Here is a 16,911-nt window from a genome sequence, read left to right as displayed (position 1 = left end):
ATAATAAAAGATAGTTAGGTGTATGAGGTTGAGGATCGCTGGTCGCCAGAAAGTTTTGGGGAAATTTTCCACGTGAGGGTGCGGAGATAAAATAAAATTTGGGTGGATTTATCTGGATTTATCTCCGCTTTGGTTATCTACTACAAAAGTACGGAGTATCTAGTAAGGAATATAATTAATTACAAGGGAGGGACATGTAACTTTCTTACAATCTATTGGTTCTAGTAAAATTGATTGACTATACATGAAATCGTTATAACTTCTCATTTTATGAATTTTTATGAATTTATCACTTCGCTTCAGTTCCCATTCAGCCCGTACCATGCCATCCATACTTCCATCCTTGACTCCATGAACTCGTACCAAAATCAGACAATCAAACAGAGACAGACCAAAAAGCCTCCTTAGTGGGGTGAGGGGAGGGAGGGATAGATTTACAGCCCAAGACTCACAACAAACATTTACAACTTATTACCCAGTAGCGCTCCCAGTCCCGCTATTTTCCGCTTTCTCTCTCTCTTTTTCTCTCCTCGCCTCTTTTGACGACGATGCATTACCCTCCGCAGCAGCAGTTGCATTAGCAGCTGCAACAACCGCGGCCTTACGTCTCGCCCTCTCCTTGTCACGCGAACTGGATCCCGCGGTCCTGCGTCTCCGAACGGGTTCATATACATCATTAAAGTTCATGACGACGCCCAGGAACCGCATGTCCACGTCAGGCTGGTAGGCAAGGTCGCCTAGGAGGACGTTGAGACGAGAGCGGAACTCTGCGGAGAGGTCGCGGAGGCGGACGCGCAGGGAAGCGAGCATATGGTCGTCTGCGGAAAGGTCGTGGGGATTGAGGGAAGAAGGGGTGCCAATGCCGAAGTCATCACCACCACCACCGGCGAGGTTTGGCGTGTAAGCAGCGACGGAGGGGGACATAGAGGAGGAGACGGAGTCCTTGTGGCCTCGAAGTGGGCGACGGAGATCGCGGTCAGTGAGGCCCCAGCGGCCTTGGGCGGTGCGAGTTTCTATTTTGGCGCTGAGTTCTTGTCTGCGGGTGAATTCTGCGACGGAGAAGGAATAGAGGCCGTCGACGGCGTCTTTGTAGGCGAGCATGATTTTGAGGATTTGGTGGAGTTGGGTGAGGAAGCCTTCTTCTTGCTGTTGTTTGGGGTTTGTCGAGGAAGAGGAGGTGGTGTTGCTTTTGAAGGACGTGGAGGAGCCGAGAAGGCCTTTGTGGGTGATGGAATTGAGGTATTTGGTATGTGCTTCGATTAGGTCGTCTAGAGTGCAGCCAGGCTTGGAGATGGAGGCTTGTAGTTGGTCCCAGCTTGCTTCGATCACTTCGAATAGGATGTAGTACTGGAGTTGGCACACGAAGTGGATCATCTCGGCGATGACGCATCTTGCTCGTTTCCAGTCCGAGCCGACTTTGTCGTTGACGCTTCCTAGGACGCCGCGCGCGCCGGTCATGCATCGTCGCCAGGTGCTGCCTAGGGCGAATTCGACTCGTTTCACACGCCAGAGGAAGTTGAAGACTTTTAGGTATTGAGTGGAGCCCCAGGGTGTGATGACTACATCTACTGGGGCGTCGATTTTGTATTCCAAGGTGAAGCAGTCCCAGCCAATCTCTCCGTGACTGAGTTCTAGCATGCGGGCATCAAGTCGACGGAGGACATCGGGGGAGTCGTATTGCGCGTTTGAGGCTCGAATAGCATGCTCCAACTGGGCAGTCAGTGTATGCCGGTACTGTGAATTAGCTGGCCGGTCGAGGTTGGATGCTAATGACTCCATCAGCAAGGCGATGAAATCGCCCTGTCCGAGCAATAGGTATTTCTTTAGCGCGCGAAGATGGTCGAAGAGCTTGAACTTATCGTCCATAAGGTAGATCAGTCGTGCCATCGTAGTCTTATAAGCTTCGTCAATTGAAGACTCTAAGGTAGCCGTATCGCCGTACCGCAGTTCCTTGGAGGCTTCCTTCGAATAGGCTTCGACCCACCCCGAGTCTCCACAGCCATATCGTATGAAGTTCAGTGATTTTCCGATCAGGAAAACTTTCTTAGCAAAATCTTGTGTGATGATGGAAGGTACCATCTCATCGTCAAGCTTATACTTATCCTCCCAAACACTGGTCGCAATGCGACGTGGGTCCGTACTGGGCCTAAACTCGGGCTCGACAACGAAGAATTCTTTGTAGGGGTCAGACAGCTCGCCATCGTAGATCCAAAGCCGGAGCATATCGTAGAAGGGCCGTGTGACATGGTTGAGGAGCTTTTCTGCCAGAGCGCATACAAACGGGTCGCCATGAGAAGTCGAGAAGCCATGAATCAGAGAGATCAATTGACCACCTTTCTTGTCTGCAATATAAACGTTAGCTTGCATACAGTCCATTCACAATCGGAGCACATACTCTGAGCTTCCTCAACAATAAGACTCATCAAACGCAGCGCCATAGTTGCATCTCGCGTCCAGACAACGCATCGCTTTAGTGTCACACCACTCTTAGAGGCACTTCTAGGATCATTGGGATCTGCGGGTGCCGCCAACGCCCGTCGAATCTCTCCTTCCAACGTAGCAACTAGGCCCAGATACGAACGGAGCTCATTTGAGAGAGCTGCACGCAAGCTCTGGCTCAGAAGACCACCGCCCGAGCTCTCAACAAAGGACGACAAACCACGATATAACAGACAGGGCTCTGCAAGAGAGTTCAGAAGCGAAACGACGGGCAACGGCAGTGACGGCGGCAATTTTAAGATGGACGATGAGGAGAACTGCAGATTGGAGGAAGACAAGCCCTGCAAATTAAACGGTAAATCACGAAGAAGCCCATCTTCCAAAGGTCCCGTAGGCTTCTGCTCCTTCTCCAGACCAGGATCCGGTATTATCGTCTTCTGATCATCACTGAACGGCTCTCTCACCCCAGTATTCGCGCGACTACGAGTAACCCGAGTCTCTCGAGGCCTCTCCGTCGTCTGCAAACCCCCATCAAGCTCCGCCTCTCGTTCCTTATCCGCAAACAACTCCTGCCGTCGCACCGAAGCCTTCCTCTCAATTCTCCCAGGCAACTGAGACGCCGACGAACTAATCGCCGGCCCCTCCTCATCCGACTGATCACCAGCACCCCAACCCTGTTGTTTTGTCCTCTGCCCCTTCCACAGCACATTCTGCAAATTCGCCGGCTCGACCGGCGGACTCCTCGCCCCCAACAACACCTCATCATCCATAATGAACCCATCATGATCATCCGCCCCAGAGAGCCGATAAAGTAAGTACAAGATAGCCCACTTCTGCGACAGCACCGGCTGCGTCAACAGACGCGAGTAAAGATTCGAGAACCGCACCGCCTTATCGGGACTTGCATTCTCACGCAGTAATTTCCGTTTGATCAGGTCCGACGCGTTGTTGATGTTCTCCCCGCCTGCTAAGCTTCCCCGTCTGTTTATTCCGGGGCCCGGCGGCGAGGCCGGATCGTTGTTGGCGGCGCTCGTGTAGGTGTCGAGGATGCGCCATGACCGCTCGAGGATGTCCTGGTGTCGTCGTTCTTCTGCTGCGGCGAGGGCTTCTTCTGCGTCGTCGGCGTAACCATCGTCAATGTCGGAAAATGAGAGCGGAGGGGTAAGGGAGTCGACGAGCTGCGAGAGGGCGTCGTCGATGCGCCGCGGGCGCGCGGGTTGGCGGGTGGACATGCTTCTTTGAGGGTCTGGTTTTAGCTCGATTGTAGAGCTTTCCGGTATTTGGATTGGTACCCTTACTTTTTATTTCTTGGGGTTCGAATTGTTCTTGTGTAGTTCACAGCTCGCAGCCCACCATGAGACAATGGGTTATAGGTCGGCTGGCGCAGAATACCGCCTTTCGAGGTTAGACGCGGCGAGAAGTTAATGGTCGAACACAAGTGGATGACCTGCCAATTCGCTGGAGTTCCGGAGTCTAGGGCATGGCGTCCCGCACCAGTCAGAGGAAGACCTGGAAGTAGTGACTATGGCATATAGTTTGACGTGTTTAGGTATCAATTGCATCGGAGCCCATCGCCGAAGACTGGGTGACCCGCGTATGGAAAGGATGTTGTTGTCTTGTTTGACCCGTTTGTACGGTTTGAACCTAAATCCACCGCGTCCTGCCAAGCACGCCGTTACTGATCACCAATTGCAGGCCGTCGATCTATCAAGTACATTACAGACTACTGTCTTGAACACGCACATTCTTACAGGTGTCGCAGTTTTTGATCGAATTATCAATTGGAATTCAAGCTCAGCAAATTCCCTAGACGCTTAATGGCATCTAGCATGAAAAGATAACAATAGCAAGAAGCCTCCAGTACGCCACCCAGTACCGTGTTTCGCAGCAACAAAAAAAATTGCGAAGGCAAACACCCAGTGGCCCGCAAGTATCAGACAGACGAAGAGAAGCCCTCATAGCAAAGGGGATAGCAGAAGTGAAAAAGAGAAAGCAAAAGATAATGAGTACACAATACACCACCCTAGCCTGAAAGTACCAAATGCCAGTCAGGACGAGGGCTCTTGAGGGTCGAAGTGAACAGAAAGAGAGAACAAGTGATGAAAAAAATGAAAGCAGCCAAGCTTTTGCGCCAAGTTTGCACCTTCTGGTGATCAAGTGATGCCCATTCCACTTCAAATTCAGCCGTCCGTTTTTAGAAATCGTATACATCATTAACACCTATCCATGCCGGTGGCGCGTAGCCAAATAATAAGAGCAAGAGGTAGCAGGCAGACAAGGCGCCACACACTCTCACGTTGGCGCCTGCACTCCTGACGCAAGAAAAAGAATTCAAAGAATATCGGCCGTTCTTCAACCGAATGAACACGACCCATCATAGATGATCATGGTCTCGCATAGGGACTCATTACCGTCGTAGCCCCTGAGCAGGGATAGGTGCTCCAGGTTGCATCATACCGTTAGGGATGTTGTATGGATGCGCATCAAATCCGGCCGACATGCCATTCATCATGAGAGGACCCAACCCTTGGGCCTGGGAGACTGGGCAGTCCTTATGCGCAAGCAACAAAGTCTTGAGATTGACGATTTCTTCACGGAGCTGTGTGACAGTGGCAGTAAGCGCATCATTCTCGGAGGTAAACAGTTCCACCTTCGCTTGAAGGTTGGCAAGCCACTGCTTCTTTCGCTGACGACACTTAAGCGCAGCAACCCTGCAATCCACGTTAGCACATAGCTGCGCGAAAATGAAGCAGCGCATCTTACCTGTTCCTCTCAAGGAAGTTCTTCCGCTTCTCTTCGTCAGTCATTTTCTTCGTGTCTGTCGAGTTTTTCCTCTTCATATCATCTTCATCATCTTCAGAATCCCCGACATCGGAAGGAGGCTCAACACTACCAGACCCGTTACTCGTCTTGGCCTTCTTGTTTGACCCTTTAGGTGCATCTTCTGCCTTGCGCCTGTTGTTTCCTGCGGTGCTGGCTTTGGAACCAGTGTTCTTCTTGGCTTTGCCCTTGGCAGCAGGCTTCGTCTGCTCACCCTGCATGTCCGAAGCGTCGCCGCTGGTCTCTCTACCTGATACACCGTTCACGTTTTGCGAGTTACGTCTATCAGCGCCAGATTCAAGTTGCTGGTCATTGGCCTGAATACTCTGTGGCTGAATCGAAGCTTGGTTCGACACAGCGAATTGATTGGAATTCGCCTGTCCGCCCTTGGCCAGCATGAAAAGCCCGTTGGCCGCATCGGCAGCGTCATGATGACCGAATGGGTCGGAACCTGCAGGTTGGTTCGGCTTAATATCCATATTGGAGTTTTGCGTGGCTGGATCAGGTTCGGAAGTGGGGTTAGAGGTTGGACCACCTAAGCTGTTCTTCTTGGCAGCGTTGAGAGCAGTACGGTGGAACTCGATAGTCGACGGTGTCGCACCACCACTCTGCAATTGCTGCAGAAGTGCCTGAGAGTTTGGACTAGGAGCGGGAAACATAGACCCCCCTCCGCCCGGTGTCAAGCCAGTGCGAAGAGAAGACTCGTTAGGAGTAGGGAAACCCCTGCCAATACTGTCAAAGTAATCGCTAGTGCCAGTCGGACCGGCGAGCATAGCAGGACTCAGCGGCCCGGAGCGCAGAGAGTTGGACCAGCCGTAGCCGCCGCCGGCAGAACTTGTGCCCGGCAGGGCAGGTGAAGTAAGTGCTGCAACAGGAGGAAGGATCGACTTTCCGGGTGTTTCGCCCGAGGAACCACCACTGCCGAAAGATTGCTCGAAGGGATTGGGTTCCAGAGAGAAAGGGTTGTGGACGGAATTAAAGTAATCGGGAGTATCAGTCGCGCTTGTTATGGCTGGTCGCGGAGGCGGCGCCAACGAGGCCTGAGGATCTACATCAGGCTTGGTATCTTTGAGATCCGAAGAGGTCGCCCGGGAGTCTGTATCCGGAGCAGATGTGCGCGTTAGTATGACGACCAACAACAATAGTAATAATGATAATAATGATGATGATGATGATGGAGTACGCGACAGTGAGGTTATCTGAAACAGGGGTAGGTAGAAAGAGGTTGGCCAAATAAGGCGGTCCAGGCCGAAGTTTGAGAGGAAGGGGATCTGATAACAGTGACCCCCATCGATGACGCCAATTGTGAGGTCATCCCGACGGCGGCGGGTAGTCAACAGAACATTTGGGGGAACAGTGGCGTACAACCAAGCCAGAACAGGTCAAGGGTCGATGATGAAGTAAGGAAGTGCAAGATACAGCAGATATTCGGGAGTTTGGAATATGGGAGGTACCAGAGTTCCGCGCGCGCGCAAAACGAAGGATCGAAACAGTTTTTTTTCTTCTTAAAAGATGCACAACACTCACTCACCTTCGTCTAGACCCGCCTTTTTCGCATCCATTGGGGAAGAATTACGAGTATCGGTATGATTAGTTAGACTGGTCGAAACGGTCGAAGTAACAGCCGCAGACATAATAGCGAAGAAAGGAGGAGGGGGGAGATATTTCGGTTGGTGTCGATATATTAGATCGAGGGAGGTCGACAGGTGACCCCGGGGATGTAAGGGTAAAAAATAGCCAAGCGAGCGGACGGAAGTGGCGAGGACACGAAGAAGAATAAGGACGGGGACGGACGCTGAACAAGAAAAAAAACAACTGGAGGGGCACGGGAATGGGAAGTTAAAAAGAGACAAAGCTGGTTGATTGAAGTTAGTAAAACGCGATAAGTTGTTGATGCTTCGGAGAGCTGGAGATACTGCAGCGCAAACGCCTGTACTGAGCGAGTACACGGCAGTTCAGACAGAAGTAGATCGTGTTGGAGAGGAAGGGGAATGGAAAGGAAAAAGTTGTGACGTAGTCCGGGCTTCGACAGGGAGATTATTTAGGGGGAAAAGAAAGAGGGGAGGCGGTCGAGTGGCCGTCGGGCCACGCTATGCCTATTTGGTCTCGACTGTCTGTCACGCCGAAACCATGCAACCCTGAGAGTACAAAAAGCCCGCGGGTTACCAACCTGCCAGAGTGCAACCTCGAAACCACTAACATGGAATTCTTTTTTTTTCGAAAAAGAATTTTTTTTTCTTTTCTTTTCCTTCACTTTTCTTTTGATTTTGTTTTTTCGCCCTTCTATTTTTCTCTTTTGAGGTTCTTTTCACTCTTTTTTTTCTTAATTCTTATCTTCGGTTCTGGTTCTGTATTCGGAACCAATCTTGTTCTTGCTGCTCTTTCCTGTTTTAAATTGTATTTTTCTTTTCTCTTCCGTACTTTTTTCTTTTTGCTTCATCCACCCTATGATTTTTGATTTCAAAGCAGGAATATCGAAACTCCGCAACAGAATCTCGCCCAAAAAAAAAAAAAGAATCAAATGAATAAAGGGTAGGGGAGGTAAAGAAAAAAAAAAAAAAGGCACCGATAACTAAAAACAGCAAATCAAAAAGAACACCTTACCCTATAGTAAATGACCAGGCACTGTATGATTATGCAGGCGAAATGCTGGCTGGCCCTTACTTGCAAAAACGAAACTTGTAGACGGAGTGGATTCCCGGCAGTACTTGTCAGCCAATCCAAGCAAAGAATAACCCGGGTGGACGCGATTGTTGGATGACGGCGGAAACGATAGGCAAATTCAACCTAATAAGAAAGTGGTAGTAGATAGTATGACACACTTCCGGGTCCCGAGGAAAGAAAAATGCAAAGGTATAAGAATGTTGGTCGCTATCCAGGGATGTGTAGAAAGTACACGAAGAAGTTGCCCAAAAGTTAAAAGCTTTGGATTCGAAGCACTTGTAACCACAAACTGATCAATAAAATGTATCGGGGCAGAAGAGGGAAAGTTGGTTAAGGGCGAAAGAGTTAGGAAGGGGTAAAGAAAACCATGAATGAGATCACGGTGACGACGACAGGAATTTTCCTGGGCTTGTCGGACAGTCGGACCAGCCGGCAGTGGCCACTTGCGCACCTTTCCAAAGGACCACTAATGTACCAGCGCATCCACTTGGTCCAGCCACTCACGGGCCCGTTTCCGAGCCCCCGCCCTGCAGAGTCTCAATCTCGAGCGGGTGAACGAATCATGGAGACGACGCCATGTTTGTCCGGCCGCAGGGCGGTGAGGGATCTTCGTCTGTTCGGATGGTCGATGCCACTTCCATGCCATCGATACCCTCCCTGAATGGCCCATGGAGCAACGCCCAAATCTGGAGATACATACTGTGTAGATTTCGGGTCCAACAAGGAAATCCTTCCAATCCTCGGCTCTCTTTTATCGCCGTTGCCCGGATTCTGGGTTCGTTCTTTCTCATTTCAGGGGGGGAAGTGTTGTTCCAATCAGTCTCGCTCGGGACATCGAGTGACACGTCCGCTTGCTGATTGGGCCCCCTGCTGATGACGCAATACTTCTAGGGCCTTCGTCCCGTGGGTGTCCATCACGTGAGATTGTCTCGCGCGGTCTCTTTGGGGCCCAAAACAAGGATGAAGGAATCTAGTGGATTGCCACTTGAATTCTGGACAATCTCTTCCATTGCTCCCCGTGTGTGGTACAGGCTACATGGTTGAATGGTGGACCGGACAAGAAGGTTCGGAGTAGAGTATACGCCCCCCCTCCTCCACATTATTAGGCTTGACAAACTGTCAGTTCGCGTCTCGTTCAGGCCTTCGGCAGTGGTACTGCGTTCCCCAGACAGTACATGATAGTGCTACAGGTCAACATGTTCGTTACCAGTCCTATCGAAACCAGTCCTGTCGAAACATTCCATCATTATCGACATTGAAAGGAATTCCAGTATTCACTGTAGCTCCGGTGATAGTATAATTTCTTTTGATGCTTTGCATCATTGCCAAAGTCTCCTGCACATAAGTATGCACATGTACTCACTTACTGTATGTGATGTACCCGGTACTTCACAACCTTCAACAAAGTGCATGAAAGAAAATCCCCCCTGTCGTTCAACGGTACTTTTTGATAAGGGAGTATTTAGGCCCAACGGCTTCAATACTAGTGAAAGTATCTACAGCTGCGGTGCGCTTCCATCTCAGCTGCATGATCAAAAAAGGTATAGTCCATGTTCTATGGGACATATCATAGATTAATTGCGTTAGCCGAAATGACAACAAATCGATCCCTCCCCCTCCTTCTCTCCCACCCCTCAGCACAACAAAATGTGTTGACTTGTCCGGGGTTTGTCTGTCGCTCTTCACGCTAGTCGATACACCTAACACACAAGTACTGTTCCCACCATAATTTAGCCTTTTTTGCCCATGCAGCCACCGAAATCAGCGGTTGCCCATGCAAGCCTTTCCGAGGAGTTGGTCGGAAAGTCTAGATCGCGGACTGTTGGTGTAGGTAGTTATAGCTATGGTTATGGTTATTTCGAAGGACATGATAACTGTGCGTGTTTCTTGGCAAATAAGGTCAATTTAATTTAATCCCATTGCCTGCCATCGCTCGCACAGACGTGAAATAGGAAGAAGGTTGTAAAATTGCGCCATATTTCTCATCTTCGGCGTTGATTAACATTTAGTGAGTTTGTAGGGGGGCAGCAATTAACATCCCCTATTAAGCTTGCGACCCCATTATCAATGGCATATCACAAAACTATTGAGCCGTGCATGGAATGGTTCCAGCTTTTCTCCAGATACGTCATAAGTATGGGGATGCATGGGGTGCTCTCCACGATAAAATAACTTAAGTAACTTAATAATAGGTAGTCGGCAGCGATAAGATTAAGGTCCCTTCCTATCCTATTCTGTCCTATCCGTACACGATCGTCCCCTCCTCTATTCTAGATATCCCTTTCGTCATGAGCCGCGATAAGTCGAATAGTTCCAGGGTCCCAGCAGCACGGGAACGTGATAATGCCGCCATCCTTCTTCTCCCTCCCGGCCCCGTCCCTTGACCGTAAACTTCACCTCGACCTCGGGCCAGAAACTCTCAACACCTTGTGCCTCGTACCATGGGCCAACGTCGAAGCGAACGGACCAATTTGTCTTGCTATCGGCAGTTGGGAGTGCAGAAAGGATAGCGGGGACCGACGAAGCGGACGATGAAGTTGTGGTGGGTTCCCAGTTTTTGACGCGTCCGTCTGCGTCGGTCGTCGCCTGGAAAGTGATGGGACTCTGGCTGCTGGAGGGTGCAGATAGGAGGGTCAGTGTCACTGGGAGGTTCGCCGCGGGAGTACCCGTCAGGGTGTTCAGGACATGGCAGGTAATGGGGTCGCGAGACATTGCGGTGGTATTTTGGGTGAGGGTCGATGCTGCGTTGTAGTTGTTGAAGGGTTGTGCTGTAGAGTGGATCGGGGATTGGAGGAGTTGGTTGCGGTAGAGGCTAAGACGGTCTGTGACTTTATCTAGTTGACCACTTGACGGCTTGATTTCCGAGCTAGGGTCCATCAAGAGAGAATAGGTAGGTTATAGGTAATGATTTCAGATACCGAGAGAAAAGTAGGAATTTTCTCGAGTGTGTTCAGCGCGCGAGGGGCCTTTTCTATCCCCGCTTCTCATGCATCGGAGAGCACCGACAGAGCTACCCTGAGATGCCGGAGTATACCATCGGTGGGGTAACTCGGGGGTGGTCCCCAAAGCTCGTAGCACTACAACAGCTCAAATCTGTTTAGTGCCCCTGGATTGAACTTAAGAGTTGCAAACCCACTAGCTGATCAATTTTGATATGAGAGAGTGTGTGTGTGTGCAACCCCGGCTTGGGATGCTACGATACCAGGTAGTAGTAACGATTGGTCTTCGTGGTGCCCGTCGATCTGACCAACCTAGACTTTCTGTAACGCAAGACCCGGCTTTTATCATGCGGGAGAAAGCCAGATTCTTTTAAGTGGAGATGTCCGCTTATTCTTTCTTGTACATGTCAGGTTGCTGCAATGGTGTAGTGTCATAGAATCTCGTACTGCTTTTCAATGCCTCTAAACGCAGACAGAAGCTAGCTGGAATTGACAATTAGCTGTTTATCTGAGCTCGATTGGCAGGAATGGGTTGCTGGTCGCAAAACGAATAGCTTCAGATTTGAGTCCGTGAATAAGCGACGAAGAGCCGCCGGCTTGATTAGATTTACATAGATAACTAACTAACTAATCAAATTTATCTCAGAGAAGTGAGGCATTATGTCACTTTATTGACGGGTGGGGTCGCCTCAGGCAGAGAATGATGGCATCCGCACGTGCGTGTTGCACCGGCTCGAATGGAAACGCTTTTCTTTGGCGCTGCACATGATTCACTAAAGTGATTGTACCTGAATCTTCAGCACCTTGCTACCGCGCTCATCTGGACCTGAATAGGCCTGTTTCACGCCAGTGCTCGGGTGACACTATCTTACCGAGAACGTTCTCGAACTTATCTAACCGCCACTACTGAAAGTTTTGGGCCTCTGCGGGGAACCGATACGTGGTAAGTCCAAGCTTCAATATCGCGACACTGCCTCTTTGACAAGGAAGCTCACTCTATCGCACCCTCTCCAGACATCGAATCGATTCCTATAATAATCTCAACGAGTTTTCAACATGTCATCCGCCGTTGTGCACAGCGACGACCTCATGGAGCCCACGCTCCAGTCGGTGGTGAATCAGAAGACCTTGCGCTGGATCTTTGTCGGCGGTAAAGGAGGTGTCGGCAAGACTACGACTTCCTGCTCTCTTGCAATTCAGCTTGCTAAAGTTCGCAAATCTGTCCTCCTCATCTCCACCGACCCCGCGCACAACCTTAGCGATGCCTTCGGTCAGAAGTTCGGAAAGGAGGCCCGGCTGGTCGATGGATACTCGAACCTGAGCGCTATGGAGATCGACCCTAACGGCAGTATTCAAGATCTCCTGGCTAGTGGTGAAGGCCAGGGCGACGACCCTCTGTCTGGTATGGGTGTTGGTGGAATGATGCAGGATCTTGCGTTCAGTGTACGTGACGCACCAGTGCTGACCAGCAGAATAACATTGCTCTCGTGAAAGATGGCTGATTGTAGCAGATCCCCGGTGTTGATGAAGCTATGTCTTTTGCCGAAGTCCTGAAGCAGGTCAAGTCGCTGTCCTACGAAGTTATTGTGTTTGACACTGCGCCGACCGGTCACACCCTCCGCTTCCTCCAGTTCCCTACTGTCCTAGAGAAGGCTCTCGCCAAGTTGTCGCAGCTGTCCTCTCAGTTTGGTCCCATGCTGAACTCGATCCTTGGTTCCCGTGGTGGTCTGCCCGGCGGTCAAAACATCGATGAATTGTTGCAGAAGATGGAGTCGCTGAGGGAGACTATCAGCGAGGTCAACTCGCAGTTCAAGGACGCTGATCTGACTACCTTCGTCTGTGTTTGCATTGCGGAATTCTTGTCCCTCTACGAAACCGAGCGCATGATCCAGGAGCTCACAAGTTACCACATCGATACCCATGCCATTGTGGTCAACCAGCTCCTGTTCCCCAAGCAAAGCAGTGAGTGCGAACAATGTAATGCACGGAGGAAGATGCAGAAGAAGTACTTGGAGCAGATTGAAGAGTTGTATGAAGACTTCAACGTGGTTAGGATGCCATTGCTGGTTGAGGAAGTCAGAGGCAAGGAGAAGCTTGAGAAGTAAGTCGGACCCCCAGATATCCGGTTGTGAGAAGCATCAGGATGGCTAACCAGTCCACAGATTCAGCGACATGCTTGTGAACCCGTATGTACCCCCGGAGGGCAACTGAGGCGGATTAGCGGAGAGTTTTCAATTTAAGATTTGCTGCGAACGTTGTTTATTTGGACGAGTCATGAAAAGAGTATAGACTATAATATACGAAGCGAGAAGATGCAAGCGTGAAGATGCATTCATTGGAAAATTGTCAATCTAGCCATCCTGAACCGTGTTGAATGAGTTTGATTAGCTCAATGCTCCCCTTCTGTGCCTTCCTTTCCATCACACCTGACTTTGCTTCTCTAATTCTCCGAACGCCTCACTGTCGCCTTGTCGAGGTTCCCACTAGCTACCTCTGCAGATCTTCAGGGATGAGATTGTGACCAGGACCAGATCATTTGTGGGTCTTCCGCCTCAGGACAGGGACACTGTCAAGCAATCACCTTCTTCCTGTCCACTTGCAAGCTTGATTTCTCGATCCTCAGCCGCCTTATTTCTTTCACCTGCCCCGGCGTAGCCCCAAGATCGCAGCTTCTGCTTCGGTCACAATTCGCTTTTAAGAAACCCGGGAGTAAGTTAAAGAGCTTATTTCCTGATGTATTCATCATCGTTCCTTGATCTAGGAAGTTCTAACTCTTTTTTTCAGCCTCACCTTCAGGCCCTTGCCGAATAAAACCTGCAGTCACTATAAGAGGGCAAATAAAAGCAACGATCTGAGGCAGGGATGAAGCTGCCCAGTTCGTGGATATTGCGACACCATTGGAGAACACAGGGCCTTCCTGTCCACAGGCAAACGATGGGAGAGGTAGGCATCTGCGCTTCGAATATCTAAGGCTTGGTGAGTGAGGTGAAGCCCCACCCCCAGCTGACTATTCAGCTGAATACCAATTGGTTTGCCATGTCGCATCGCTTTCTCTATATCCGGGCCCACAACAATCGATGGCTAGGCTGGGTCTAGCCTCATACGATTCTGTGAGCCATACCAGGTGTACTGTGTCTGCAATATCCTGGCTGTCACAACAGTGGCAGTCACTTTCCGGCGCTTGTAAGGCTTGATGAGTGACTGAAAAAGAGGAAGCCGAAGCCCTGTTGAGGAGGACATGGTCAGCTAGACCGGCTCATGCAAGCGTGGCTGACTACCAAATCAGATTCGCCCAAGCCCTGATGCAGGTGACCCCTAGCTAAGGCTAAAGGCCACAGATATCGCCGCGAATATTGGCTATACAGGAAGGGGACAATGGACCTCCGGGTCTAATTCCATGTAGGATCGTGTCACTGCCCATTCTGTCTTCAACGATCGTCAAGCTTAGCTCGGCCCAGCAAGGACAGCATCAACGGTCTGAGACGAACTCCGAGGCATAAATTTTTGTGCTACGATATTTCGTGGGTACAGGCTACATGGTCAATCATGCCACGACGTTTAGATGTTCCCTTTCAGATGATGCATCTCTAGTCTAGACCTCGGAATCTGCGACAATAAGTGACAACTATGCTGTATCCACCGATATACAGATAGCACCGACTACAGCCCCGATAAACTTTGCAGAGCGATTACAGGTCAAATTAAGGACCCCCGGGAAAAAAAACCAAGAAGTAATCGGGCCGAACACTATGACTCAAGCTGCCGCTGAGAGCCGCGGGCACAAACAGTCCGGTCGGCTAAGTGGGATACAGTATGGCATGGCCTCATAGATCTGCTAACAACCCGGTCTGTATAAATGGCTCCAGGCTCATGCAGGTGTCACCGGCTATGAGGACGTCTGGACTCGAGACGCAAGAAATTCCGAAATGTACGAAACCATTTTGGGGCTGCAAGATCTAGGGGAGTCGCCAATAAACTTCGAGCAAGCATACTAGCTGCATCCGAAACGCTCGGTCCATGGAGCCACGGCATCACACATACAGACTCTACTACATACCTACATCTCCGACCACTTCAGTGGTGCATATTCACCGCAGGAATAGCCAAGCTGTGAAAATACAGAGGCGCGCGAGAAGGTGGGCGCAATATCCTTCGATTTGCGGAAATTATCAGTCTTCCCTTGGGGGGGTGTGCCCAAGCCTCACTTTTACCGACGCAAAGGGGTTGGATGAAAGAGTGAGGCGAGTTTTCCCCGGAATCGGACGTGAGCAGCAGGCCTTGCAGCCGTTCTATTTTGCTCGCAAAAGAGTCTATGTAAAAAGCCACATTCGCAAAGGCGCAGGCTTGACTGGAAGAAAATTCGCTGGGCCGATGGCGGGCGTGCTGATCAGCATCCCAAGTGATGGAGCCCACTATGTACAGTCACATTGCCCTAGGGCATTCCGGCACCTTTGAGAGACACATCCACATCGAACCCACCGAGGCGTGACGAATGAATCTTATGTCCGTTTGTTATCTCTTCTTCCTTTTTCCTTGCATGACCAGAAACCCGAAGCTAGTTATATATATGGGGTCCCTAGAAGAGAGTTCCAGTTCCAATCGAATGGTCGTCATGATCGAAAGTAGTCCACTCTATTCAGTTCAAAATCTAGTATACAACACAAACACAGCACTACATCTCTCACACTCACTACATCTCTCACACTACTTACTCCCCTATACCTAACTGAACTTACTACAAATACAACCTCACGGAGATGTCTCAAGTACAACAATACTGGCTCCCGGGATACGGACTGTCCCGTCATATAGTCTTAGGCCACATACAATACTTTCTAGGGCCAACAGCCAGCGTCAGGCCATATTCATACCAGGTAGAGACAATATACCACAGCCACATACACAAAACACCTAGAACCAAACACACTCTTCTAACACATGAACCGAACAACCTCCAGGGACGCGACGGCTACCTAATAGTCGGTGTACCACTTACAAGAGTGCGTCCCTAACTCGCCCTAGTCCTCATTCCCTTCCCCCCTCCCCCACCAACCAAACTAAAGATGAATCAATAGGAACAAATCGACGACCTAGCAACCATGTCCCGAGAATACGAACGTCAAGAATCCCTCCGAATGGCAGGTGACTCAGCCAGCCCCACCGCCGCCACTTTCGGTAGACACGAACCCTATATCAATGAGATTGTACCCGTCAGGAGTTCGGGGAGGAGAAGCAGGGCACCACCACCGCTGTCATCATCATCATCATCGTCGCAGATAATGGATTACGAACCGAGACGGAGTCGTTGAAGTGGGTTGGAACATGAGAGAGAAAAAAGGGGGAGGAAGGGATGGGTTTTCATTTTTCGATATTGGTTTAATGCTGGTTCTTGGGTCTTTTGGGTAGCGGGGATATTTGTGGTTTGGTTTTCTACTAGTTGTTGGTTCAGTTCTACAGATACCTTTTGTTACTACTAGATAGGATTGGTGATTGTTTGGGGTTCCGAGGGAAGAGGAGGAAGTGGATGATGAATTCCCTGGGGATGATATAGGGTTTGAGGACCACGGCTCTATACTAATATCTACCTCAATCCATAATGCAGCCGGTCTCGTTGAGTGAGTTAATGATAATTGAATTTCATCATCTCTATAGATCATTCGTAACAGCATAGCTCGATCACACGTAACCAAGCGACGGCGTCTTATTCGGACGAGAAAACACACCCCAATAAGACAGAAGTGTGCAAAGGACTGCTCTCACTTTTTAAGGAAACTCCCCCGGTCCTGCTTCTTCTCTTCCTTCCTTCCTTTTTTGATCCTCTGGTCGACCCAAAAATAAAAGTCCAGATATAGTTGGATAGAATTTTTGACGGTACTTCGTTCTTCTTTTTGGGGGAGTCATCACACACACCAAAATCCCGAAGGGTGTCAAACATCATAAAGAGATACACAGGGGGGAAATAAACGATATAGTGGGTGGAAAGTGGGACACAAAACGTAAATAGAAAAGGGAAAATAAGATAGAGGGTTAAAAAAGAGAAAAAGGAATA

The 16,911-nt window shown here is 49.9% G+C and overlaps 7 protein-coding genes across 7 annotated transcripts; 3 read left to right on the top strand and 4 right to left on the bottom strand.

Moving 5' to 3' along the window:
• Positions 1 to 296: 296 nt before the first annotated feature.
• Positions 297 to 3,679, bottom strand: BO83DRAFT_369183 (tubulin gamma complex associated family protein). The gene is made up of 3 exons (XM_025529849.1): positions 2,396 to 3,679; positions 2,077 to 2,342; positions 297 to 2,043 (listed from the first exon to the last, which is right to left on the bottom strand). The coding sequence occupies exons 1-3, from the start codon at positions 3,669 to 3,671 to the stop codon at positions 472 to 474; spliced, it is 3,114 nt and encodes a 1,037-aa protein (XP_025384096.1). The 5' UTR covers positions 3,672 to 3,679; the 3' UTR covers positions 297 to 471.
• A 515-nt stretch (positions 3,680 to 4,194) lies between these two features.
• Positions 4,195 to 4,784, bottom strand: BO83DRAFT_139929 (uncharacterized protein). Its single transcript, XM_025526160.1, has one exon. The coding sequence runs from the start codon at positions 4,651 to 4,653 to the stop codon at positions 4,264 to 4,266; it is 390 nt and encodes a 129-aa protein (XP_025384095.1). The 5' UTR covers positions 4,654 to 4,784; the 3' UTR covers positions 4,195 to 4,263.
• On the bottom strand, positions 4,750 to 7,122 carry atfA (bZIP transcription factor atfA). The gene is made up of 3 exons (XM_025526161.1): positions 6,791 to 7,122; positions 5,203 to 6,355; positions 4,750 to 5,150 (listed from the first exon to the last, which is right to left on the bottom strand). The coding sequence occupies exons 1-3, from the start codon at positions 6,891 to 6,893 to the stop codon at positions 4,847 to 4,849; spliced, it is 1,560 nt and encodes a 519-aa protein (XP_025384094.1). The 5' UTR covers positions 6,894 to 7,122; the 3' UTR covers positions 4,750 to 4,846.
• A 1,377-nt stretch (positions 7,123 to 8,499) lies between these two features.
• Positions 8,500 to 8,967, top strand: BO83DRAFT_402422 (uncharacterized protein; the record flags this gene model as incomplete). Its single annotated transcript, XM_025533527.1, has 3 exons — positions 8,500 to 8,626; positions 8,815 to 8,849; positions 8,890 to 8,967. 3 exons carry the CDS (start codon positions 8,500 to 8,502, stop codon positions 8,965 to 8,967), a joined length of 240 nt encoding a protein of 79 aa, XP_025384093.1.
• Positions 8,968 to 10,209: 1,242 nt separating this feature from the next.
• Positions 10,210 to 10,800, bottom strand: BO83DRAFT_321938 (hydroxyisourate hydrolase; the record flags this gene model as incomplete). Its single annotated transcript, XM_025527873.1, has 1 exon — positions 10,210 to 10,800. One exon carries the CDS (start codon positions 10,798 to 10,800, stop codon positions 10,210 to 10,212), a length of 591 nt encoding a protein of 196 aa, XP_025384092.1.
• An 830-nt stretch (positions 10,801 to 11,630) lies between these two features.
• Positions 11,631 to 13,268, top strand: BO83DRAFT_381922 (ArsA family ATPase). The gene is made up of 4 exons (XM_025532106.1): positions 11,631 to 11,805; positions 11,877 to 12,305; positions 12,374 to 12,963; positions 13,025 to 13,268. The coding sequence occupies exons 2-4, from the start codon at positions 11,919 to 11,921 to the stop codon at positions 13,071 to 13,073; spliced, it is 1,026 nt and encodes a 341-aa protein (XP_025384091.1). The 5' UTR covers positions 11,631 to 11,805; positions 11,877 to 11,918; the 3' UTR covers positions 13,074 to 13,268.
• A 2,351-nt stretch (positions 13,269 to 15,619) lies between these two features.
• BO83DRAFT_272126 (uncharacterized protein) lies at positions 15,620 to 16,105 on the top strand (the record flags this gene model as incomplete). Its single annotated transcript, XM_025527059.1, has 3 exons — positions 15,620 to 15,736; positions 15,821 to 15,862; positions 15,938 to 16,105. Coding segments are annotated over 3 exons (327 nt in total), but the record flags the coding sequence as incomplete, so codon positions are not given.
• Positions 16,106 to 16,911: the final 806 nt, after the last annotated feature.

The sequence above is a fragment of the Aspergillus eucalypticola genome (genome assembly GCF_003184535.1).
Source record: "Aspergillus eucalypticola CBS 122712 chromosome Unknown BO83scaffold_30, whole genome shotgun sequence".
NCBI lineage: Eukaryota > Fungi > Ascomycota > Eurotiomycetes > Eurotiales > Aspergillaceae > Aspergillus > Aspergillus eucalypticola.
The sequence above is the reverse complement of the archived record's forward strand: the minus strand, read 5'-3'. Positions and strand labels throughout refer to the sequence as shown.